Source organism: Cebidichthys violaceus, unplaced genomic scaffold (genome assembly GCF_023349555.1).
Source record: "Cebidichthys violaceus isolate CVI_PGR_0920_01 unplaced genomic scaffold, fCebVio1.0.p SCAF_21, whole genome shotgun sequence".
Classification (NCBI taxonomy): domain Eukaryota; kingdom Metazoa; phylum Chordata; class Actinopteri; order Perciformes; family Stichaeidae; genus Cebidichthys; species Cebidichthys violaceus.
In genome coordinates this window covers 68,402-89,062 of record NW_027176384.1, presented here as the reverse complement: position 1 = coordinate 89,062, position 20,661 = coordinate 68,402, and the positions used below count along the sequence as shown (strand labels likewise).

The window sequence follows — 20,661 nt, the reverse complement described above, 5'->3', positions numbered from 1 at the left end:
AAAATGTGGTGGAGTAAAAAGCACAACATTTCACTCAAAAATGGATTGGAGGTCTAATGTAGCAAAAAATGGAAAAGCTCAAGTACAAGTACCACAACATTTTACAGTACTTAGTTAAATGTAAGTTTTCCAAGTACAAACAAAAAAGGAAGAAGAATCACATTTTATTCCTGCTATTTACAAAATATTACATACGTTCATTCCATAAATAACAAAAAAACTGTAAGACAGAAATAAAAATACCATATTTAGCATGATACTGTATATTAGGCATTAATGGTTAAAGTGCACAGGTAGACATTGGATCTGCTGTTTCAGATGAAATTCATTTTGACAATATATTGGTCAAGGAGACATTTCAACCGCAGGCAGCTCATGCAGCAAGTCATATTAGGAGTGATGTGGCGTAAAGGCTTCTTCGGTGAGAGTGGCTTCAGGTGGGACATTACAGTCTCTGCAAGAATATAGGTGACGTGCTTTCCTACTAGAGTCTCTCACAACCTGTCTGCAGTGGCATTGCCAAAACCGTCTCCAAACCTTGAAATCAAATTTTGGAAGCAAAACGTTTGAGGATTTACTGCATGTCTACTGAATGTGCAACCAAACAGAATCCCTTCTCTTCATAGTGGGTATCATTTACCTACTAAATGTGCTTTAAGAACAACTGAATGGAGTGATGGAGTTTCAAATATACATTGTGCATAACAAGGCATCAAGACATTCTGTTGTCCTAATGAGAGCTGTGGCTCATTCCGTTGTCCAACCTGATTATTTACCCAAGAAAATACATTGCTCAATAATAAATAAATGATTATATTTCAATCAAAGCACTTTGTAAACACTGTTTAAGAAAAGTGCTACATAATGGTTATTAATATTATTATTTGTTCAAAGATTATTGGTTGCTCTAATGCTGAAAATTCAATGAGTGAGCTTAAGACAAGTATGAATATTAAATATATGTGTTTAAAAGAAGTTGGTCCAGTCGACAAATGTTAAATTAAACCCATTAATTGAGTAATTGAGGTACAGTATATGCAATTTGATTAATATCTGTCTTTTTAAAGACAGTCAAGTCAGTGATGTATGCGGGTAGGAAGGAAATGGAGATAAATAATATCTGAATATAATCCAGATAAGACAACACTTACTGTAAATAACAAAATGCCGGGATTGGCTCCAGCTACTCAATGAAAACAGATGGCTGATTAATGCTTGTTAAGATATTCATTTCAAACAAAAGCATCTGAAAATGTGCCGATTATATTGATATTCAGCACATTTTACAAGACAGTCAATTTCATTAAATTGCAATGTTTTTACAGCAGTAAGGCAAAAAAAAAAAAAGTCATTTGAAATTGATCTTTGCATGTAGATTACTTTTCAATATCAGTTACATGCATTAACAGGAAAACAAAAGATACGTTGCTATAGCACAAAATAGCCAGGATTTGGTATACATCATAATGTGTTTACATGTGCAAATACAAATATGGTATGCTTGATATTAATTTGAAGCGTGTATCAAAACATAATAGGTGACTAGAAGGCACCAGGTACATATCTGTTTGATTGGAGAAGAGCGATGAACTCCTGTTTTCTTTTTATCTGGCCCATCAGCTTGATGCTCATAACGAGTAGAACCACCTGGCAAGGGAAGCAAAGGAGTTATGACCATGCTGTGGTGCTCAGTAACGGCTACCGCATGATTTTCTGCTGGCCTGACCACCAGAACTCTTGTGTAATATGTCTACTTCATAGCATAGCAGGAAGTACTTATTTGTATGTATTTGTATAATGAAAATGATTTAGCCTACAATACATCAAGGCAACAATTCAACACTTTTCATTAGTAGCTGTGTGAAGTCCTATAAAACACACGACAAAAGACTCACCCAAAATACTCCACTTCCAAATTGCACAGCCATCGCCAATGAGAATGCAAGCTTCAGTTCAGAAACATAAATTGGTAGGCACGGCTGTGGAAGAAAGTGCAGGTTTATTGTTAAGGCGTGGCAATTGTATGTAAACAAATGACTGATCTGGGTATACTGCTGCTCATTTGGCCATTTAGTCACAAGCTGAACATGTCGGGAACGAGTACTGTAATTTAAAATATATCATGAGAGGAAATAAGATAATTAGTTTTTTACCTCTTGATAAACGTACTGGTTCTTTGGAGCTCCCAGTGTGGCGCTGCCTCGTAGTCGTATCTGGAGTACAAAATCCCATTACATGATATGACAAAAATGAGCTTCACTGGAGAAAGGTGGGTGCAACATCAATAATATATGAGGACAAATTCAAATTTAAAGAAAAATTCAGTTCCTTTTGCGTTTCTATATGTATACGGTTTTGTCCATCAGTGGTGATAACATGTTACTTACCTAATGTTGTTGCTGTTGTTATTTCTTAGATATTGTAGAGGTACTTTCAGGTTCAGCTTTAATCCACTGAACAGTACCAGTATCATTGATATGCATAACAGACTGTCAGTTGAAGTCAGATTTCATTCCAGTCTACTTCTAGATACTGTATGTCACAATATGGCTCGGCTCTATTGCAGTTCTCTGGTCAAACTCATACACAAGACTTAAAATACATTTTACCTCAAGCGTCTTATTTGACTGAAATACAATGTGTAGCTACAGGACCAGAAATCCCAATGAGACATCATCACCGATGATATTTTGCTTAAATAAAGGAAGATACTCACGCATTTTCCTGGATAGTGACAGTTACAGGAGGCAGGGATGGAAGAGCCCCAGTCTTTGTAGCCTTCAATTAGACCACAGCACTCAAACTGGAGGTGACCACACACACACACACACACACACACACACACACACACACACACACACACACACACACACACACACACACACACACACACACACACACACACACAGGCCAAGTAAGAAGAAATTCCACAACAGATAAACCAGAATACTTGTCTGCAGACTAAATATACTGCTGGTGGGATCTCATTCACCTTTGATCGCCACCCAGAGTGCTATGTGTGACTTGTGTGTCCGTGTTGCGGGTTACAGTTTATAGTAAAATCAAACAAATATGTTGCCTGTCCTCTTTAAGCAGCCTCCATAAGTACCCCTATGCTCATGGTAGTCCGCAGACTCGTAGTCATTAACTCAAATCTTGACACACAGACATTATCGCATATTTTTACAAAAAGTGTGACTTGCACTTTAAGAGGACATCATTATTGCCTTTGTCCTTGTGAATACACGTCCATTAATCCACTTTTAAAAAAAGAGGGGAAGGACGCAACAGAACTTGACCGAAAATAATCAAGATTTCAGGTTTTCGTCAGTATCCGAGTAACCCAGGGATGGTTTTCTGTAAATCTATTGGTTCACTGCAAACAGGGGCTGGAAATAGCTAATTCGGCATACTTTTAATGGTGACAATTTCTAAAAATGTGAACAAATTGGCTTAAAAATGGGGCTCAAGTTGTAGGCCACAGCAGGCTAACTAACTCTATGGCAACATTGTACTTCCTGTTTACATGCTCCACGGCATTATGGAAACTCTAATTACAAAACTGGGCGCATACAAATTGAGGACAGACAACATAATAATAAAATACTAATAGTATAAATTATGAGATTTACTGTATAAGCTTTCAATGATTAAAAAATGGGACACACTTTTTAATTGTGTGGTGAACAAAAATACCTTTGGAAGTGGTTTTATTTATTTATTTTCAATCTCCACAATGTATTATCTGGGTTGTACATCTGAAAACTCTGCCCAATAAACATCAAGCTAAACAAAATATTATAATAATAGTTCCTTACTTCTTGTTGAATACTATACAGCAGGGTCCTGTTGGCTTTGCTGGTTCCACTAAGTGGCATCATGGACAACAACTTTGACTCCTCACGGAGCACACGTTTCTGAGGAGGGAGAAATCGAGACATACTGTAGCCTAAAGTTGCTTTTCAATACAATAGGATTACATCAAATGTTGTAAAAATCTGAATTTGTTCATAAAAGCAGGGTATTAAAGTACTATACCTCATAAACATCTTGGTAACTTAGTGCTGTTCTAACAATTATTGTTTGACTGGCTGCTGCCATCCCTGTTGCATACTGCACAAACAGATAAACCAACATTAGTAAGTGAAAAAGAAACATCACTTGCAGAAAACACTCTTGAACATATGCACTCTGTCCTACACAGGTAAAAAGAAAATCTTACAAAAACACACACAGTGGTAGTGCGAACACATGCGTTTACCAGAATCAAACACCATCTCTTTCCTGTACAGGCTCCAACCACACCGAGCACTGAAAGCAGCAGGCAGCCGATCTCTACAACGTACATTATCACGACAGAAACATTGGACACCAGCTGAGGAGAAAAAAAGCATTGGCTTTAAAGGGATACATTGACTGGCATGGCCATGTTGATATTAATATTATTTTTGTCACAGATGTATTTCCAAGCTAGCAAGGCTACAAAAGAGGTCAGAGGTCAGGGCCAGCTACAACATCTGAAGGTAATTCACTGTCTTGCCCAAGGACACTTCAACTGCATGATGCTTGCCAACATGACAGCTTGAACTGAGGTCTTCCAGAGTAATGTATAAAAAAAGCAGCTGTGGTGTGTTCAGGCAATATTGATGGAAGACCATGTAAACCCATGCATTAATAATCCCCAAATAGTCCTTGGATGTCCCAGCAACTCTTGTTTTCCTTGTAAAGCCTGACGAGAGTTATTTCTGCCTCAGATAAATAATATTATCTGCTTAGGAAATTATTTCCATCTGCTCAGAAGAACATCTGAAGTTATTCTTACTTTGCCAGTTTGTATCAGGTCTCTATGCCAAGCGACTGTCATCGTCAACATGAAGAAGCACAGTGCCTTTGGAGAAATGAGCATAAACACGAGTTAAGTTTGCAAGTGAAGAAGACATGGAAAGTGTAGAAGGCTGTACAGAAAAAAGAAGGAAATACATATTGTAGTTCTTTAATGCCAGAGGTGTATTCAACTATATTTTGTCAGCCATTGTTTTAATGTTTTCAAATGTTTTATAGTTCAGTAGGCACGAATGGTAGGAAGTGGCACAGCTATCTAGGATTAGTCTAAGATAATACCTTTACAGGACTGTAATGTCACAGCTAAATCCAGACCCATACTGCACGTGACTGAAAACTCACAGCTGAGAAATCATTGTAAACAGAAGCATTATAAGGACATTACATATATTATTTCTGGGGCTAGGTGGATGTGGGGTTATCCTTTGTCAAAGCAAATTCCAACCACCACTATGGCTTCTTTTTGATAAAGGCTGCCAGTGATATTTATTCTCTTTATCTTCTTTGAATATAACCATAAAACATTTTACATAAAACATAAAACGCACCGCAGGAATTGCCAACATAATAATTGTGACAGAGAGGATTCGCTGCAGCATGTTTAAATGAGAGAGACATACAGCACTAGCCTGGTCTTATTTGGGTTAATTATAGGGCGAATGAGGATTTTGCGTCAAAATAACAGCAAGCAAATCAAATATTTATACACAGGAAAAAAAACTATAAACTGCGATCAAATAGGCCTCTGGGCTTCAATTGCATTCAAGAGCGATGTATTGTAGGCTACCTACCATATGCACAGCGTTTGCAAAAATAAACGGCCTTTTCAGACTCGTTTTATCCGCCACCACGACCACTGCGCTCCGCTGCATGCTGCTGCTTCTCTCCCAGGCTTTAAACGCCCTTCCACATAAAGAAAATATTAAGGCTGTAGACCTATGATTAGAACTGTAAGGGCATCTATCTATCTATCCGCACAGGACGTCACTGTTATGTACTGGGTGAGGGGTCTGTGCCGCCTTCACGTGCAGTCGGAAATATTGGAATCAAGATTATTAGCGCACAGGGATGGTGTTCAGTCATGATTAAAGGAATTAATTCAGGAATGTTAGGTGCAATGGGTGTGAATACTGTGAGCAGTGCCTTAGAAATTACTGAGCTAGTGAAATCAAATTCAAATCTCGACCACAATCCAGAGATATTGTCTCTACAGTCTTCTTTTTCTAATCATTTTGTCACGAAGGGAGCTCTTGAGGAGGACTCGGACGCAGAGTAGAGGTTCAGCTGACAATCCTTTATTTCCAACAGAAATACACAGGGAAACCCCTGGAAACAAAAAACTCCTCCGAAGAGGGAAGAACGGGGAAGTGCTCTGGCTAAACTAATAGAGCTGGGCAATATTAAATATGGAAGCCAACAAAAACCTCTCTTAGCGAGGAAAGAAGAAAACAACAAAGTAGAACTAAAAAATGCTCTGATTTAACTCAAGAGCTGCAAAGTCAAAACGGCAAAAGCCAAACCAAAAATCTCTTCTCGAGGAAGGTATTAAACTACAAGTAAAATGCTCTGATTTAACTCGAAGAGCTGAATAGTCAAAAAGGCAAAATGCAAAAACCAAAATCTCTCTTACCGAGGAAACAAGAAAATAATCAGTCACTAACAAAAGGGCTCTGAAATAATTCTATGGGCTGGGAAGCAATAAACGGCACAAGGCCAACCAAGGACTCTATAACGAGGTTCAGGACAGACAGAACTATGACTTGGACTTGATACTAGCATAGGGTGGGTGTGTAGCTGACGCTGACCGGCGTATACACGTTGCCATGACAACACCGTAAGTTGAGTTACGCGATTTGTATTATTATTTAGTTTATTTCTGCAATTGTAATACATTACGTTTACTGTAATTTCGGGTACCTTGTGTTAAACTCGTAACCGTTTTGTCCTTGTTTTACTCATGATGATAGATGAGCTTTTGTTGTTGTAACGTGACCATTAACCCGGAAGTTAAGCGGAGCTCAGAAAGACAAGAAATGGCAGGTGAGAACAGCGAACTTTTTCTTTCCCGTAATGTTATTCTACTACTGGTCTACCAGGCGAACACGGTAAAGTTTATTAAGTTAACTCATTAAAGTACTGTTATACTTGTTGTAGGTGATGAGAGACAGAGCATTTGTTTCTTTGTTGTTTGTACATGAAGCTGTTTTGTGTCTTCTAGTTTTTACGGTGTTCCATGAGAGGACAATAATAAACGTGAACATCAGTAAGAAGCGTGGACTCTTTTATGACCAGTGTGGATACAGTGAAAACGTGGCCTAATTCCATCCTACCGAGGTGCTTCCATTCCCTGCAGTAAACCAGCGTGCAGTTCTGCTTCATCCCCTGCAGAGGACTACAGCGGACTACAGGTCTCAGTGTGCAGTTCTGCTTCATCTCCTGCAGCGGACTACAGGTCTCAGTGTGCAGTTCTACATCTCCTGTAGCGGACTACAGGTTTCAGAGTGCATCTTCAGGTCAGACTGTGCAATACATAAATTCCGCCTCTGGTAATTGATGGACAGTTCCACTACAAAGTTATTAAGAGATTGATCATTGTAATAAGAATGTACAGGTGCTCAGGACTGTAGAGACAAGAGTGATACAAAACATAACTGTCCTTATATTAACTGTCATTCTTACTCAGGCAATGCTGTTAAGTTGATGATTGTTGCTCCTGTAAAGTTACAAAATGTCAGTTAATAGTAATTTGTTATCTCAATATGGTGAGTTAGTTGAGCAGGTTGATTTCCTGTCAGAAGCGCAAGGAGTCTTAAATTATGAAACTGATGCAGCAGAGAAAGAAAAAAACAAGAGAAACATGCAAAAGTCATTTAACACCCAAAATGCTGGAGCTGAAAGAGCAAGAATCAGCTCAAGGAGATAGAAAGTTCAAGTCAGCATATGAGAAATGGAAAACCCATGTTAGGGAAATCCGTAACAAATTAAAACACAAGTGCTCTGAGAGTGACTTGTATGACATGATGGATGTGGTCGAGAAGCTTGAGTCTGAATTGAAGCATTTATACGACAACACATGACTCCAAACAGTACCAAGCCAAGAAATTCGGAGAAAAATTGATGCATGCTCAGCTGTGTCAGCAGATTTATTGGGACTAATGAAAGTTCGCCTGATTGAAGAAGGAGAAGAATTTGATCCTGAGGTGGAAAAATCAAGGTTACGGATGCTGCTCGACAGTGAACACGCTAGGTCCATATATGGGTCCACAGCTTCCAGAGTCACTGTACTCAGCCACCGTTCCAACCATCTCTCAGAGTCACCAAGTATATCGGCTAAGAGAGCAGATACAGCTGCACAGTTGGCTGCAAAAAGAGCTGAAATTGAAATGGAAGCTGTCATTGAAGCACAACGTCAGCAACTGAAAAGGCTTGAAAATCAAAGAGACATTGAGGTCATTGAAGCAAAGCTTAGAGTGTATACTGAGGAGGAGTCAAAGGAAAAAAGTGAGAAATACAGTCTCGTGGGCAGCCCTGTGTACAATCAAATGAACGATACAAATCCACATGCTCCCTATGCAGGATGTCAGGGAGGGCAACTTACAAAAAATGAAGCATCCTTAGTGCAGACATTACAGGAGTCAATGGCTCTCTCTCGACTTCCAGTTCCAGAACCTTCTGTATTCTCTGGAGATCCACTGAACTTCATAGAATGGAGCACAAGCTTCAAGGCTCTTATAGAGAGACGATGCTCAAATCCTGCCGATAGGTTGTTCTACTTACAAAAGTACATCGGTGGGGAGGCAAGGACAGCTCTTGAAGGCAGTTTCTACAGAAAGGACGATGAGGCCTATCAACAAGCATGGGATAAGCTGAATGCTAGATACGGTCATTCCTTTGTGGTGCAACGGGCCTTCAGAGATAAACTTAACAGGTGGCCAAAGATAAGTGGGAAAGAGTACGTGAAGCTAAGAGAATTCAGTGATTTCCTGCAAACATGTAGCAATGCTATGCCCCATATCAACGGTCTGCAGGTACTGAACGACTGTGAAGAGAATCAGAAGATGTTGCTCAAACTCCCTGATTGGGTAACGTCCAGGTGGAATTGTTATGTCATGGAACAGCTGGATCAAGCCAAGGACTATCCAACCTTTAGAGAGTTTGCTTTGTTCATCTCAAGGGAAGCACACATAGCGTGCAATCCGGTGTCATCGTTGCATGCATTAAAGCCCTCTGAAGAAAAGCCATTTAGAGAAACAAACCGCTCAAAGGCAAACGCCTTTGCCACAAATGTGAAGGACTCGGATGGATCAAGTATCATAATCGAATCCAATAATGTAGAAGAGCTCAAGCTGGAAGATTCCAATAAACCAAATAAATGAAACTCACCGGCTCACAACTCAAACCCAGGCAAGTGTATGTGTTGTGGAGAAAATCACTCCATACACAGATGTCAAATGCTGATGGAAATGTCTGGGGAAGAAAAGAGAAGGTTCATTCAGGATACTAAGCTGTGTTTTGCATGCCTGAGGAAAGGACACCACTCCAAAGACTGTAAGAACAAAGCCATGTATGGAATATGCAAAAGGAACCATCCTACTCCATTGCATGAAGATCATCCTGCAGCAAACAAATCCTTCCCTCAAGGTGTCCTGCAAGCCAAAGAAAATACATCCTCACTATCATGCTGCGTGGATGGAGGTGGAGGTGGGAGCACGTCAATGATCGTTCCAGTATGGATCTCAGCACCTAACACCCCCGATTCAGAAACCCTGGTGTATGCCCTATTGGACACTCAGAGCACTCACACATTTGTTGACCAGGAGGTATGTGAAAGGCTGCAGGCAGTGATGGAACCAGTAAAACTAAAGCTTTCCACTATGATGGGAAAAGATTCAATTGTGAAGAGTCAGAGAGTTAGTGGACTTAAAGTCCGAGGGTTTTCCTCAGATAGCTTGATTGATTTACCTCCTGCCTATACAAGGGATTTCATTCCGCTAGAACGTACGCACATTCCGACCTGCAAAACCGCCAATAAGTGGAAACACCTTGAAGTCATAGCTCAAGAAATGCCCCCGCTAATGGATTGTGGAGTAGGACTTTTGATTGGATATGACTGCTCCAGAGCACTGGCGCCACGAAGGGTTATCACTGGAGGTGACTATGACCCTTACGCCATTAAGACTGATCTAGGTTGGAGCATCGTAGGAAGCGCACCACAACGTCTGAACTCCATGGATGTGACTGGTTTGTGTCATCGTATATCTGTCCGGGAGCTTCCATCTGTGACGCCATCTGCTGTTATTAGAGCGCTCGAGTCCGATTTTGCGGACACCAGACCAGGAGAAAAAAGCATATCTCAAGAAGATATTCAGTTTCTGCAAGTTTTAAAGGGAAGAATCCAGCAGAACGAGTGCGGCCACTTTGAGATGCCCCTTCCCTTCAGAGCACGTCCTCACCTCCCCGACAACAAGAAGCTTGCCCTAGTCCGGCTGAAGCACCTTAAAAAGAAACTTGACAGAGATCCTAAATTCAGGAATGACTATTTGAGATTCATGGAAGGTGTCTTCAAGGATGGTGATGCAGAGAGAGCAGACACGCCAGCAAGGTTAGGAAATGCATGGTACATCCCACACCAAGGGGTTTATCACCCTAAGAAACCTGAGAAGATTAGGGTAGTTTTTGACTGCTCTGCAAAGTATGAAGGCACTGCCTTGAATGACCATCTGCTAACAGGACCGGATCTTACAAATGGAATGACTGGAGTGCTCTGCCGGTTCCGTAAACATCCCATTGCAGTCATTTGTGATGTGGAAAAAATGTTCCACAGGTTCCATGTTAGCAAGGAAGACCGAGATTATCTGCGGTTCCTGTGGTGGAAAAATGGAGATACCAACTCGGAACCTAGAGAGTATCGTATGAAAGTTCACCTCTTCGGAGCATCATCATCGCCAGGCTGCGCCAATTATGGCATGAAGCATCTGGCCAGCCAAAACGAGCAAGAGTTCCCATCAGCAGCTAGCTTCATCAGAAAGCATTTCTATGTAGACGATGGCCTCATAAGCTTGGAAACCGTTGACATGGCAGTCAAACTGGTGAAGGAAACCCAAGTGGTCTGTGCTAAAGGGAAGTTACACCTTCACAAGTTCATTTCCAACAGCCGAGAGGTAATGGAGTCTATCTGTGTCACTGAACGTGCTGTTGAGGTGAAGAATGTGGATCTCAACTACGACGATCTTCCAGTGCAAAGAGTGTTGGGAGTAAGGTGGGACGTAGAAGGTGACGCCTTCTCTTTCAAGGTCTCACTAGATGAGAAATCCGCCACACGTCGTGGTATACTCTCAGTTGTGGCTTCTCTTTATGATCCTTTAGGATTTCTGGCTCCATTCATCCTTCAAGGAAAGAGGATACTACAAGAGATGTGTCAGAAGGGCATCAGTTGGGATGAACCACTGCCCAGTGAATTGAAGCCAAGGTGGGAGAGTTGGGTGAAGGATTTGGGAAACCTTGAAAAGATTCAGATCCCAAGATGCTTTACTCCTGAAAACTTTGGAAAGGTCCTAGGAGTTGAACTGCATCACTTTTCAGATGCTAGCAGTCAAGGCTATGGTCAGTGTTCATATATCAGATTGGTAAGTGAAGATAAGGTGCACTGCGCCTTGATCATGGGCAAAGCAAGAGTCGCACCCACAAAAATAGTCACCATACCAAGACTAGAACTAACTGCAGCAGTGATCTCTGCAGCTGTAAGCAATATGCTAAAGGAAGAGCTAGAGCTCAGTGTTGACAGAGAGTACTTTTGGACAGATTCACAAGTAGTCCTAGGGTATATCAACAATGAAGCTCGAAGGTTCCATGTCTTCGTCGCAAACCGTGTCCAGAGAATTCGGGAAACCACCAACCCAGGACATTGGTACTATGTTGACACAGGGGAGAACCCTGCTGATCATGCCTCAAGAGGCCTCAAGGTAGCAGAGCTGATCAATTCAAACTGGCTAACAGGACCAAAGTTTCTATGGCAAAGGGAAGTAGTTACAAACCACGGAACTACAGAGCTTCTGGTGGGAGACCCTGAAGTCAAGGCAATTCAAGTGCTGAAAACGGAGGCTGCATGGCAAGTTGATTTTCAAGAGCGACTGTCACGGTTCTCAAAATGGACCACAGCGGTAAACGTCATTGCTCGGATTCAACGATTAGCCAAGAGAATTAGGAAGACGGAACCCCTAAGTGTTGAGGAAAGAAGGAGGGTTGCCCTCACTCTCACCAAGCTTGCACAGCAAGATGCCTTCAAAGATGAGTTGCACATACTCAGCCAGAAATCTGGAAAGCTGCCTTGTAACCACCAACTCTACTAGCTTGACCCACTCCTGCAAGATAATATACTGAGAGTGGGAGGACGACTGAGGAGAGCATCTGCACCTCTTGATCTGAGACACCCAATAATCCTTCCCAGAGATGGTGTTGTTACACGCCTCATTCTTGCACACCATCATAGAAAAACACAACACCAAGGCAGAGGACAAACCCTGAATGAACTAAGGACCAATGGCTACTGGATTATTGGTGGTAGCAAGGCAGTAGCCGAGTACATAAGGCAGTGTGTCCACTGTAGGAGAGCCCGCAGGCCACCAGAGGAGCAACGGATGGCAGATCTACCTAGCGACCGTGTTGATCCCTCACCAACGTTCACCTACTGCGGTATGGACTATTTTGGTTCATTCCATACTAAGCAAGGTCGCAAGGAACATAAACGGTATGGTCTCCTTTTCACGTGTCTATGCTCCAGAGCAGTCCACATAGAGATGCTAGAAGACATGACTACTGACGCATTCATAAATGCCCTACGGTGTTTCATGGCCATCCGTGGAGCTGTCAGACACATTCGATCTGATCAAGGATCCAACTTTGTTGGAGCAAAACATGAAATGGAAAGAGCCCTAAAGGAAGTGAACAATGAAAGAGTGGCTGCATATCTGGCAGATAAGCAGTGTGACTTTCGCATGAATGTACCAGATTCAAGTCACGTTGGAGGCATATGGGAGCGACAGATTAGGACAGTGAGAAATGTACTAGGCTCCGTCCTTGCACACAGTGCTGGAAGACTTAACGATGCTTCCTTAAGGACATTTTGCTACGAAGCCATGTCCATCGTGAATAACCGCCCACTTACTGTTGACAGTATCAGTGATCCCACAAGTCTGGAGCCACTAACACCCAACCATCTCCTCACCATGAAATCCTCTGTCCCATTGCCCCCACCGGGTAAATTTGTGAAGGAAGACTTGTATGCTAAAAAGCGGTGGAGACGAGTGCAATATCTGTCCGAACAATTTTGGAACAGATGGAGAAGGGAATATCTTGCCAACATCACTCTAAGGCAACGATGGCATTTTCCAAGACGAAACATGCAGGTTGGCGATATTGTGATTGTCAAGGAAGAGGAGATCTCTCGCAATGAATGGAAACTTGCCAGGGTTCTCGACGTACATAAGGATGATGACGGACTTGTGCGAAAAGCTAAAATACAGATAGGAGAGCGAAAGTTAGGAAAAGGGGGTGAACGCCTTAGCAAACCTTCCATTGTTGAACGACCCATCCAGAAGTTAGTTATTCTTGTGGAAAGCAGCTAAAGGTTAAAAAGAGAAAAATAAATAAAATAAAAATCTGGTTTAGTCAGACAGTGATCAGTTATCTACTCTCAAGCTTAGGAAAGTAAGTTACTATTTACCCTATGTCTGTGGATAACAGTGTTTTTTATTAATAACATTCTACTGTGTTGAGGTATAGAGTTTATAAATTGCTATTCAAGTAAGTTGCTCAATTTCAGATGTTCTTTGAGTGACCTTAACAATGTGTTTGGAAATTACCATTGATTTAATTGATAAAAAGTGTACAATGTCACTGACATATATTTGGATGTTAATTAATCAAAGGTAATTTGGTGGGAGTGTAGCTGACGCTGACCGGCGTATACACGTTGCCATGACAACACCGTAAGTTGAGTTACGCGATTTGTATTATTATTTAGTTTATTTCTGCAATTGTAATACATTACGTTTACTGTAATTTCGGGTACCTTGTGTTAAACTCGTAACCGTTTTGTCCTTGTTTTACTCATGATGATAGATGAGCTTTTGTTGTTGTAACGTGACCATTAACCCGGAAGTTAAGCGGAGCTCAGAAAGACAACAAATGGCAGGTGAAAACAGCGAACTTTTTCTTTCCCGTAATGTTATTCTACTACTGGTCTACCAGGCGAACACGGTAAAGTTTATTAAGTTAACTCATTAAAGTACTGTTATACTTGTTGTAGGTGATGAAAGACAGAGCATTTGTTTCTTTGTTGTTTGTACATGAAGCTGTTTTGTGTCTTCTAGTTTTCACGGTGTTCCATGAGAGGACAATAATAAACGTGAACATCAGTAAGAAGCGTGGACTCTTTTATGACCAGTGTGGATACAGGGTGTGCAAGACGAAAGGACATGACACACTGGCACAGGACAAGGGGAGACGTAGACTATAAGTACACATGAGGGAAGTGGGGGAGCAGGTGGACACAATCAGGAATCAGGGAAGACAATCAGACTGGTGACACATGAGAAAGGGCAAGGAACCTGAAACGAGAGGAGAGTTAATTTCCAAAATAAAACAGGAAGTCACAAAACAAACGTGGAGACAGGACAAAAACCCAGCTTGACATACAGGTGTGACACATTTGGCTTTTTCTATGTATTTATTCAGTTCATTCAAGGGTTGTACTGTTTAAAATGCTGTCCTACAGTATTGTGAGTTATAAAACTTAAATTTAAATTAGTAAAATACTTGGCTTAACTGTAAAATGTAAGTTCCCCTCAGGATTGCAAAACACATTTATACAACATTCATTAAAAAAAACTCTTACTCTGAAGCTATTATTTATGCAGTCTTTTATTTTCTTTTTTTATGTTGCATTTTAAGCAGCTCCTAACACATTTGGAGGCCCATACATTCATCTATTGATCATCATTTTGAAAATAAGTTATGAAGGGGCCATTCAGCATAAAATCTTTCACAATCTCTCTGCAGTATTGTTTTCATATTCAAACCAAACATTTTGCTTATACTGTATGACACAAGTCACAATTCACCCAGTATGTGTCTCCATGAGTCCACAACAGCAGAGAGAGAGAGAGAGAGAGAGAGAGAGGCAAAGTAACTCCTAAATTTGGCTAAGAATTGTTGAAATTGGCAGAGCTTAATTTTTAATTATTGTGAGAGATCTCAAGGTGTTAAAACATCCCACAATATGCTTGCCCTCTTTAGTGTGACTGATGATTTTTTTTACTGGAAAAATGACTACATTTCCCAGGATCCCACAGCCATAATGGGGCTGGGTTACTTCCCTAGAACAGGTAGGGCGGGTTTCTATTGTTTCCACAGGTGCTATGAAGAGGAAGAGAGAGAGAGAGTGAGACGCAGGAGGCTATAAGACAGTAAGAACAGGAATAACCGATGACAGAAAGAGGCAAATTTAAAGGAAGGCAAAGAAGCCGGTGGAGGAAAAAAACTGACATGTGTGTGAAAGAACAGCAGGTGGATTGGACAGGAACCTGGATTAAAGACAAGGATCTTTTTAAAATATATTTTTACTAAGGAAGTTCCTTTTTCCTTTGAAGGACGGCTAACCAGAACCTGTACAGGTGGACAAAAAGGATGGGATGTTTACTCATGCTTTCTTTTGCCAGGGCCAAAAAGTGGGTCAACACCTGAGAAGAAGCTGAAAGGAGCAGCAAAGACTGAGGCGGTTTTGTCCAACTAAAAGGGAGCACCAAAGGGGACAGAAAGGTTGAACTGGCTGGAGACACAAGACAGAGAGAATGCAGAATTATTAAGAAAACAGGCACAGTTGATTTTTCCACATTGCTGCTTAGTCCTACGCAATGTGTAGGCCTACAATCTAAATTGTTCAACATTTAGACTATTTTAAATGTTATTTTGATAATATTGGCAAGGTAAATGGATGTCAGGCACTTTCTAACCTTTTGAATTGCACCATTTTACATCTTGACAAACAAACTTTCTAGACACCAAACTGGTTTTACAGGCTAAATTTAACCTGCTGCTGGAAATCTAGCCTGGTGACCAACTGTAGCTTTGACTGAAAGGAGAAACAGTTGAGTGTGCCTTTATTCAAGCTTAAAGATAACCCGGCATTGATTGGCCTCAAAGTCCAAACATTCCAAGTGATCTACAGGACAAGAGGAGAGCATGTCCCTCCATTTGTGAGACATTCACATCCACAGAAGACACTGCTGTACCTCCATCATGCAGACCCCAGGAGCTGAGCACGATGACTCTTTTGATTTCCTGTTTAAGATCATTCTGATCGGAGAATCTAATGTAGGGAAGACCTGCCTGGTTCAGAATTTCAAGTCAGGGATTTTCTCAGAAAGACAGCAGAACACCATTGGAGTGGATTTCACTGTACGGACCGTGGATATCGATGGGAGGAGAGTTAAGGTACGCACTCTGTGTCTTTTGGAGGGTGTGTGTGTTGAGGTGGTGATCAGAATATGAGGTATAGAGCATCAAATCACCCATATGCAGATCTTTCTGAGCAACCAGCCATAGATTCAGCACACAGTAAATGTTGTCGTTACTGAAGCTTTTAACTGCTGTCAAAGTTGGGCCTGCCAGCATGTGACTGTAAATCAAAGTCAAGGTTTGGCATTAGAAAGGGATAAAGAATGTGAGATGTGCATTTGATCAGCCTAGCTTCAGGCTTTATAAGGTATCAACAAGTTGTAAATGATAAAGGCAGTAATGGTAGAAAAACACTGGTCCAGGTCCCAATTACATCATTAAGAATATTGTTGTACTTCTAGCATTAACAGTAATGTGCAATAGTAATAAATAATTCTTGGCCATATCATCCCTACTGTTTTCTATCATATTTGTATCCTTACATCCTGTATGACTTTGAAGCTAGTATCAAATTACATTCTATGGGGTATTGGAAATTCTTAAATTTAACAAGGCCAACCCTGCAGAAACCCTCATTATGCCCCTGTAATGCCTGCTAAATGCCTCGATCCTTATCATGGGTGTTGTGGAGCCAGCTGGCTCTGACAATGACATGCTGCTTAGCACTGAAACATGCCTTTTGGTAAAATGACAACTGAAAAGTATGGTTTAAATTCTTGTCACAATCTTGTTTGGGGATAAATGACACCACACACAGTGACCGGTGTCCTTTGGTTACAGTTTCAGTTCAATTCAGTCCAAAAACCAGTCAGACCAGCTGCTCACCTGAAGGACCTGTCCTTCAGGTGAGCATGAATGCTTTTGCACGGACAAAAATAAACCTGGAGTGACTTTTCCGTGCCGTCATTAAGATAGAAAGGGAACTAAATGTTGACAGTGATTGTTTCCGCATACTGTTATCTGACTACATCTGGCCTGAAAACCCATCAGTTCATAGTGTTGATCATTGGGTCGACACAGGCGTTACATTCTCTCTTACTATACTACTATGGGTATTGATGCCTGGAATGATCAAATATAGTCAGTGATATATCAAAATTGACCACCATTTTATTATGTTTCTGTTCATGTCACTTGTTTATCTGTAGATTTGTACTAGCCAGGTGGAAGGAACACTCTGTCACGTAATACATACAAACACACCTACACCAATTCTTTTGTTCTGTTGACAAGCCAGTTAGATGACTGCAGAATCAAAAATCATCATCCCTACTCAACAGGTTGGGGCAGTGGTGGCCTAAAGGTTAGAGAAGCAAGCTTGAAGGTGATCGGTTCAATCCCCCTGTACCTGCAGGGTAAATCTGGGTTCATTACCACCACTGAGGTGCCCTTGAGCAAGGCCCTTAACTGCTGCAGTGGAGCAACTTTGTGGCCACCAGATTAGACTGTGGTTGTAGTTGACATCTTCCAGGTGTGTATAAATAACTGTATGAATATGTTCAGGGCATTCCTGAAAATAGAGAAAACTCCCCCACTTTTTCGAATAAAGGTGAAAAACAAAACGAACAAGTCATCAACTGAACTTTAATTCGGGAGGAAAAGACAGCCGAAATGTCTACGTCACAGTTTAAGTGACACGCTATGTTTTTATGAATCAGTTGATTAGAATATAAGGTCACCACAAGGTTGTAAAAATAACAGAATAAAGTCCAACGAATGGCGGTTCCTGTTTATCCGTTTAGTTCTATCAATAAAACTTAAAAAAAGGATGCTTTGATTTTGTTGTTAAGCTTGTCCAGATGCACACGAGTCCCAGCAATACTGGCATTGAAAACAAATTGAGTTGGTGAGTTTAGATTGGTTGCCATGTCAGCCGTTACCACGTTACTCAGATGCTCAGGGAATATTGTGCAGAGGGACACAAGGAATCTGACACACTAGTGTGTGTGTGTGTGTGTGTGTGTGTGTGTGTGTGTGTGTGTGTGTGTGTGTGTGTGTGTGTGTGTGTGTGTGTGTGTGTGTGTGCGCGCATCCGTTCATGTGTATTAAACCCATACAGCTGTTCCAGCTAATTACTTGTTCTTGACTGTGTCTGTGTAACAGATGCAGGTGTGGGACACGGCAGGTCAGGAGCGGTTCCGTACAATCACCCAGAGCTACTACCGTAGCGCTCACGGCGCTATCATCGCCTATGACATCACACGACGCCCGACCTTTGACTCCGTGGCTCACTGGATCAAAGAGGTGGAGCTCTATGGAGCGAGCAATGTGGTGCTGGTTCTCATAGGTGAGTGAGGATCTGGCATGTTAATAACATGTGGAGGTGCCTGGATAAAGTGTCTGTGTTTTGGAAGTGATTTGTGGACAAAAATAAAAGAAACATTTGAAAACATAATGCTATCTGGTGCAATAGCCCTTCAATGGGAGCATGTCAGAGAGGTATGGGTTTAATATGCAATACTTTGTTTGAAGAAAAAGCAATCACAGCTCTTTTTACCTTTGGTATGTATGGTAATAATACTAAGCTACGGTACTTTCTAATTTGTGCACACAACACAAATTTGGTGATGCAGACAACTTTGTTGTTAAGATAGTCTTGAGGTGTTTGCATCTCTCAGCTCCCTGATTGTCTCCATCTAGGTAACAAATGTGACCTGAAGCAGGAACGTCAGGTTCCGTTTGAGGAAGCCTGCAATCTGGCAGAGGACAAAGACATACTAGCTGCGCTAGAAACATCAGCAAAGGTAATGAGAGTGCTTTCGCATGTAAAACACTAAGGAGTTGGCTAAAATCTAAAGTGCTCTATCTTCTTCTCTGTATCAAGGAGAGTCAAAATGTGGAAGAAGCCTTCATCATGATGGCTAGAGAGCTGCTGTCTCGTAACGGCCTTAATGTCCAGCAGGAGGACTCTATAAGCAGCAACACACCTCGACTTCTCCGGTCCAACTCTCGGCCGATCGATGGCTTAGGAGCTGCCTACACACCACCAGAGAAGAAGACATGTTGCTGATTCAAATGTGGACAGAAGAGAGGAGGAGGATGAGGGTGAAGGACACTTTTGATCATGAATGTTGAAGAAGAAAGGACCCTTGAATAACGCTGGCAAGGCCCTCAAGATTCTTTGCATTGAGGACGTTTCTGATTTTTGGAAAGCATTGAAAAATCAATTCAGTATAATTCAGTAAGCTTTTGTAGCTTAACTGACCCCAGAGAATTGTTAGCTGGTGCTACAAGGACGCGGACCGGGCATGTGTTGTAAAGGGGGAGTAAGAGACAGTGTGTGATCAACGCTGGGTGAAGTTACAGTAAACTAATCTCATTTATTTCAACTATACCTGGACATTATTTTCTCTTGCTGTTTGACTGTTACTATTCCTTTTTTTAAGTTTGCACTACCAAAATGAATTGATATCTGAATGTAACATCTGAGGCATCTTGTTATGGTGGTTAGGTACCACAAAACACTCAAGCATTCTCTACACCTGCTGGCCTCAGCCACGTTCTGCAAGTTGTATTTTGTCAAAAAAAAACTAAACCGTCTTAATGCTTCACTCTGCTGGGAGAATCTGAGAAAGACTATTCAATGTTATAATGGCGCATAAGTCTTTTTCACCCAAGTGACCTCTTGCCTGTATGACGAGCTGTGATCCTCTGCTGCTGTGCTCTGGGTGACAACGTCTTGGAGAACCTGCATGCACGCCAGAAGACTGTGAATTATAAATATTTGTTTGACTACAAAATAATGTCTTACGTTGTCATAAATGTATATATTGGGCTTTGAATGTCTTCCTGAAATCCTGCTGTTGACCACCAACTTGTGAACACTAGAGGGCACTCTGCTGTTAAACATGACCTAGAGCTGCAGGTTGGGCGCTCATTGCCTTCGACAATAAATAGAAAGGTGATTTAAAACATCCGTGACTGCACTGCAAAACGATTAATTGAGTGCAACCCAACATACAACCCAGGAAATCACTTTTCAAATCACCATTCAGGCTGAACTTTGCCAAAATCACTTCCTGCCAACTCAACACTCAAGCTAAAGTAACTGACAAGGCTTGCATCCAGGATGTAATCTGCCTTTGTGTCAAATGCCAAATTGGCAGGCTTTATTCAAACACCAATCTGAAGGTCATGTTGCAGGACTTGCACTGATTGCTATTTTCGTACACTGACACAGTTGATCTGCCTGATTGATTTAGTCATGTGAAACAATTGTGGGAACAAAGCGTAGCCTTGTAATTTGCCCCAAATCTGACAAGCAATAAATGGTCAATATATGACTATAAAATCATTTTATTCATCTTCAGTTCATATTACTCAATGGAGATAAATTGTGGTGTGTGTATTATCCCGGTTTTA

General features: G+C 41.3%; 2 protein-coding genes across 3 annotated transcripts; one reads left to right on the top strand and one right to left on the bottom strand.

Annotated features, from left to right (window-relative positions):
* Positions 1–147: 147 nt before the first annotated feature.
* On the bottom strand, positions 148–5,842 carry LOC137877126 (tetraspanin-8-like). Its single transcript, XM_068716825.1, has 9 exons — positions 5,634–5,842; positions 4,823–4,888; positions 4,262–4,375; positions 4,039–4,113; positions 3,819–3,917; positions 2,717–2,803; positions 2,154–2,213; positions 1,896–1,979; positions 148–1,647 (listed from the first exon to the last, which is right to left on the bottom strand). Exons 1-9 carry the CDS (start codon positions 5,712–5,714, stop codon positions 1,543–1,545), a joined length of 771 nt encoding a protein of 256 aa, XP_068572926.1. The 5' UTR covers positions 5,715–5,842; the 3' UTR covers positions 148–1,542.
* A 1,483-nt stretch (positions 5,843–7,325) lies between these two features.
* On the top strand, positions 7,326–20,503 carry LOC137877099 (ras-related protein Rab-19-like). Of its 2 annotated transcripts, XM_068716783.1 has the most exons (5): positions 7,326–7,355; positions 15,561–16,335; positions 18,403–18,586; positions 18,940–19,043; positions 19,124–20,503. In XM_068716783.1, exons 2-5 carry the CDS (start codon positions 16,141–16,143, stop codon positions 19,307–19,309), a joined length of 669 nt encoding a protein of 222 aa, XP_068572884.1. In that variant the 5' UTR covers positions 7,326–7,355; positions 15,561–16,140; the 3' UTR covers positions 19,310–20,503. The 2 variants fall into 2 exon arrangements, with proteins under 2 accessions (XP_068572884.1, XP_068572883.1); XM_068716782.1 differs by lacking the exon at positions 7,326–7,355 and having other exon boundaries at positions 15,523–16,335.
* The last annotated feature ends 158 nt before the right edge of the window (positions 20,504–20,661 follow it).

Coding starts and splice junctions, on each gene's coding strand:
- LOC137877126 (XM_068716825.1), bottom strand. CDS start 5,714: ATGCAGCGGAGCGCAGTGGTCGTGGTGGCGGATAAAACGAGTCTGAAA. Junction 2,804..3,818: donor TGTATAGTATTCAACAAGAA/GTAAGGAACTAT, acceptor GGTCACCTCCAG/TTTGAGTGCTGTGGTCTAAT. Junction 2,214..2,716: donor GTCACTATCCAGGAAAATGC/GTGAGTATCTTC, acceptor TTTGTACTCCAG/ATACGACTACGAGGCAGCGC.
- LOC137877099 (XM_068716783.1), top strand. CDS start 16,141: ATGCAGACCCCAGGAGCTGAGCACGATGACTCTTTTGATTTCCTGTTT. Junction 16,336..18,402: donor TCGATGGGAGGAGAGTTAAG/GTACGCACTCTG, acceptor TCTGTGTAACAG/ATGCAGGTGTGGGACACGGC. Junction 19,044..19,123: donor CGCTAGAAACATCAGCAAAG/GTAATGAGAGTG, acceptor CTCTGTATCAAG/GAGAGTCAAAATGTGGAAGA.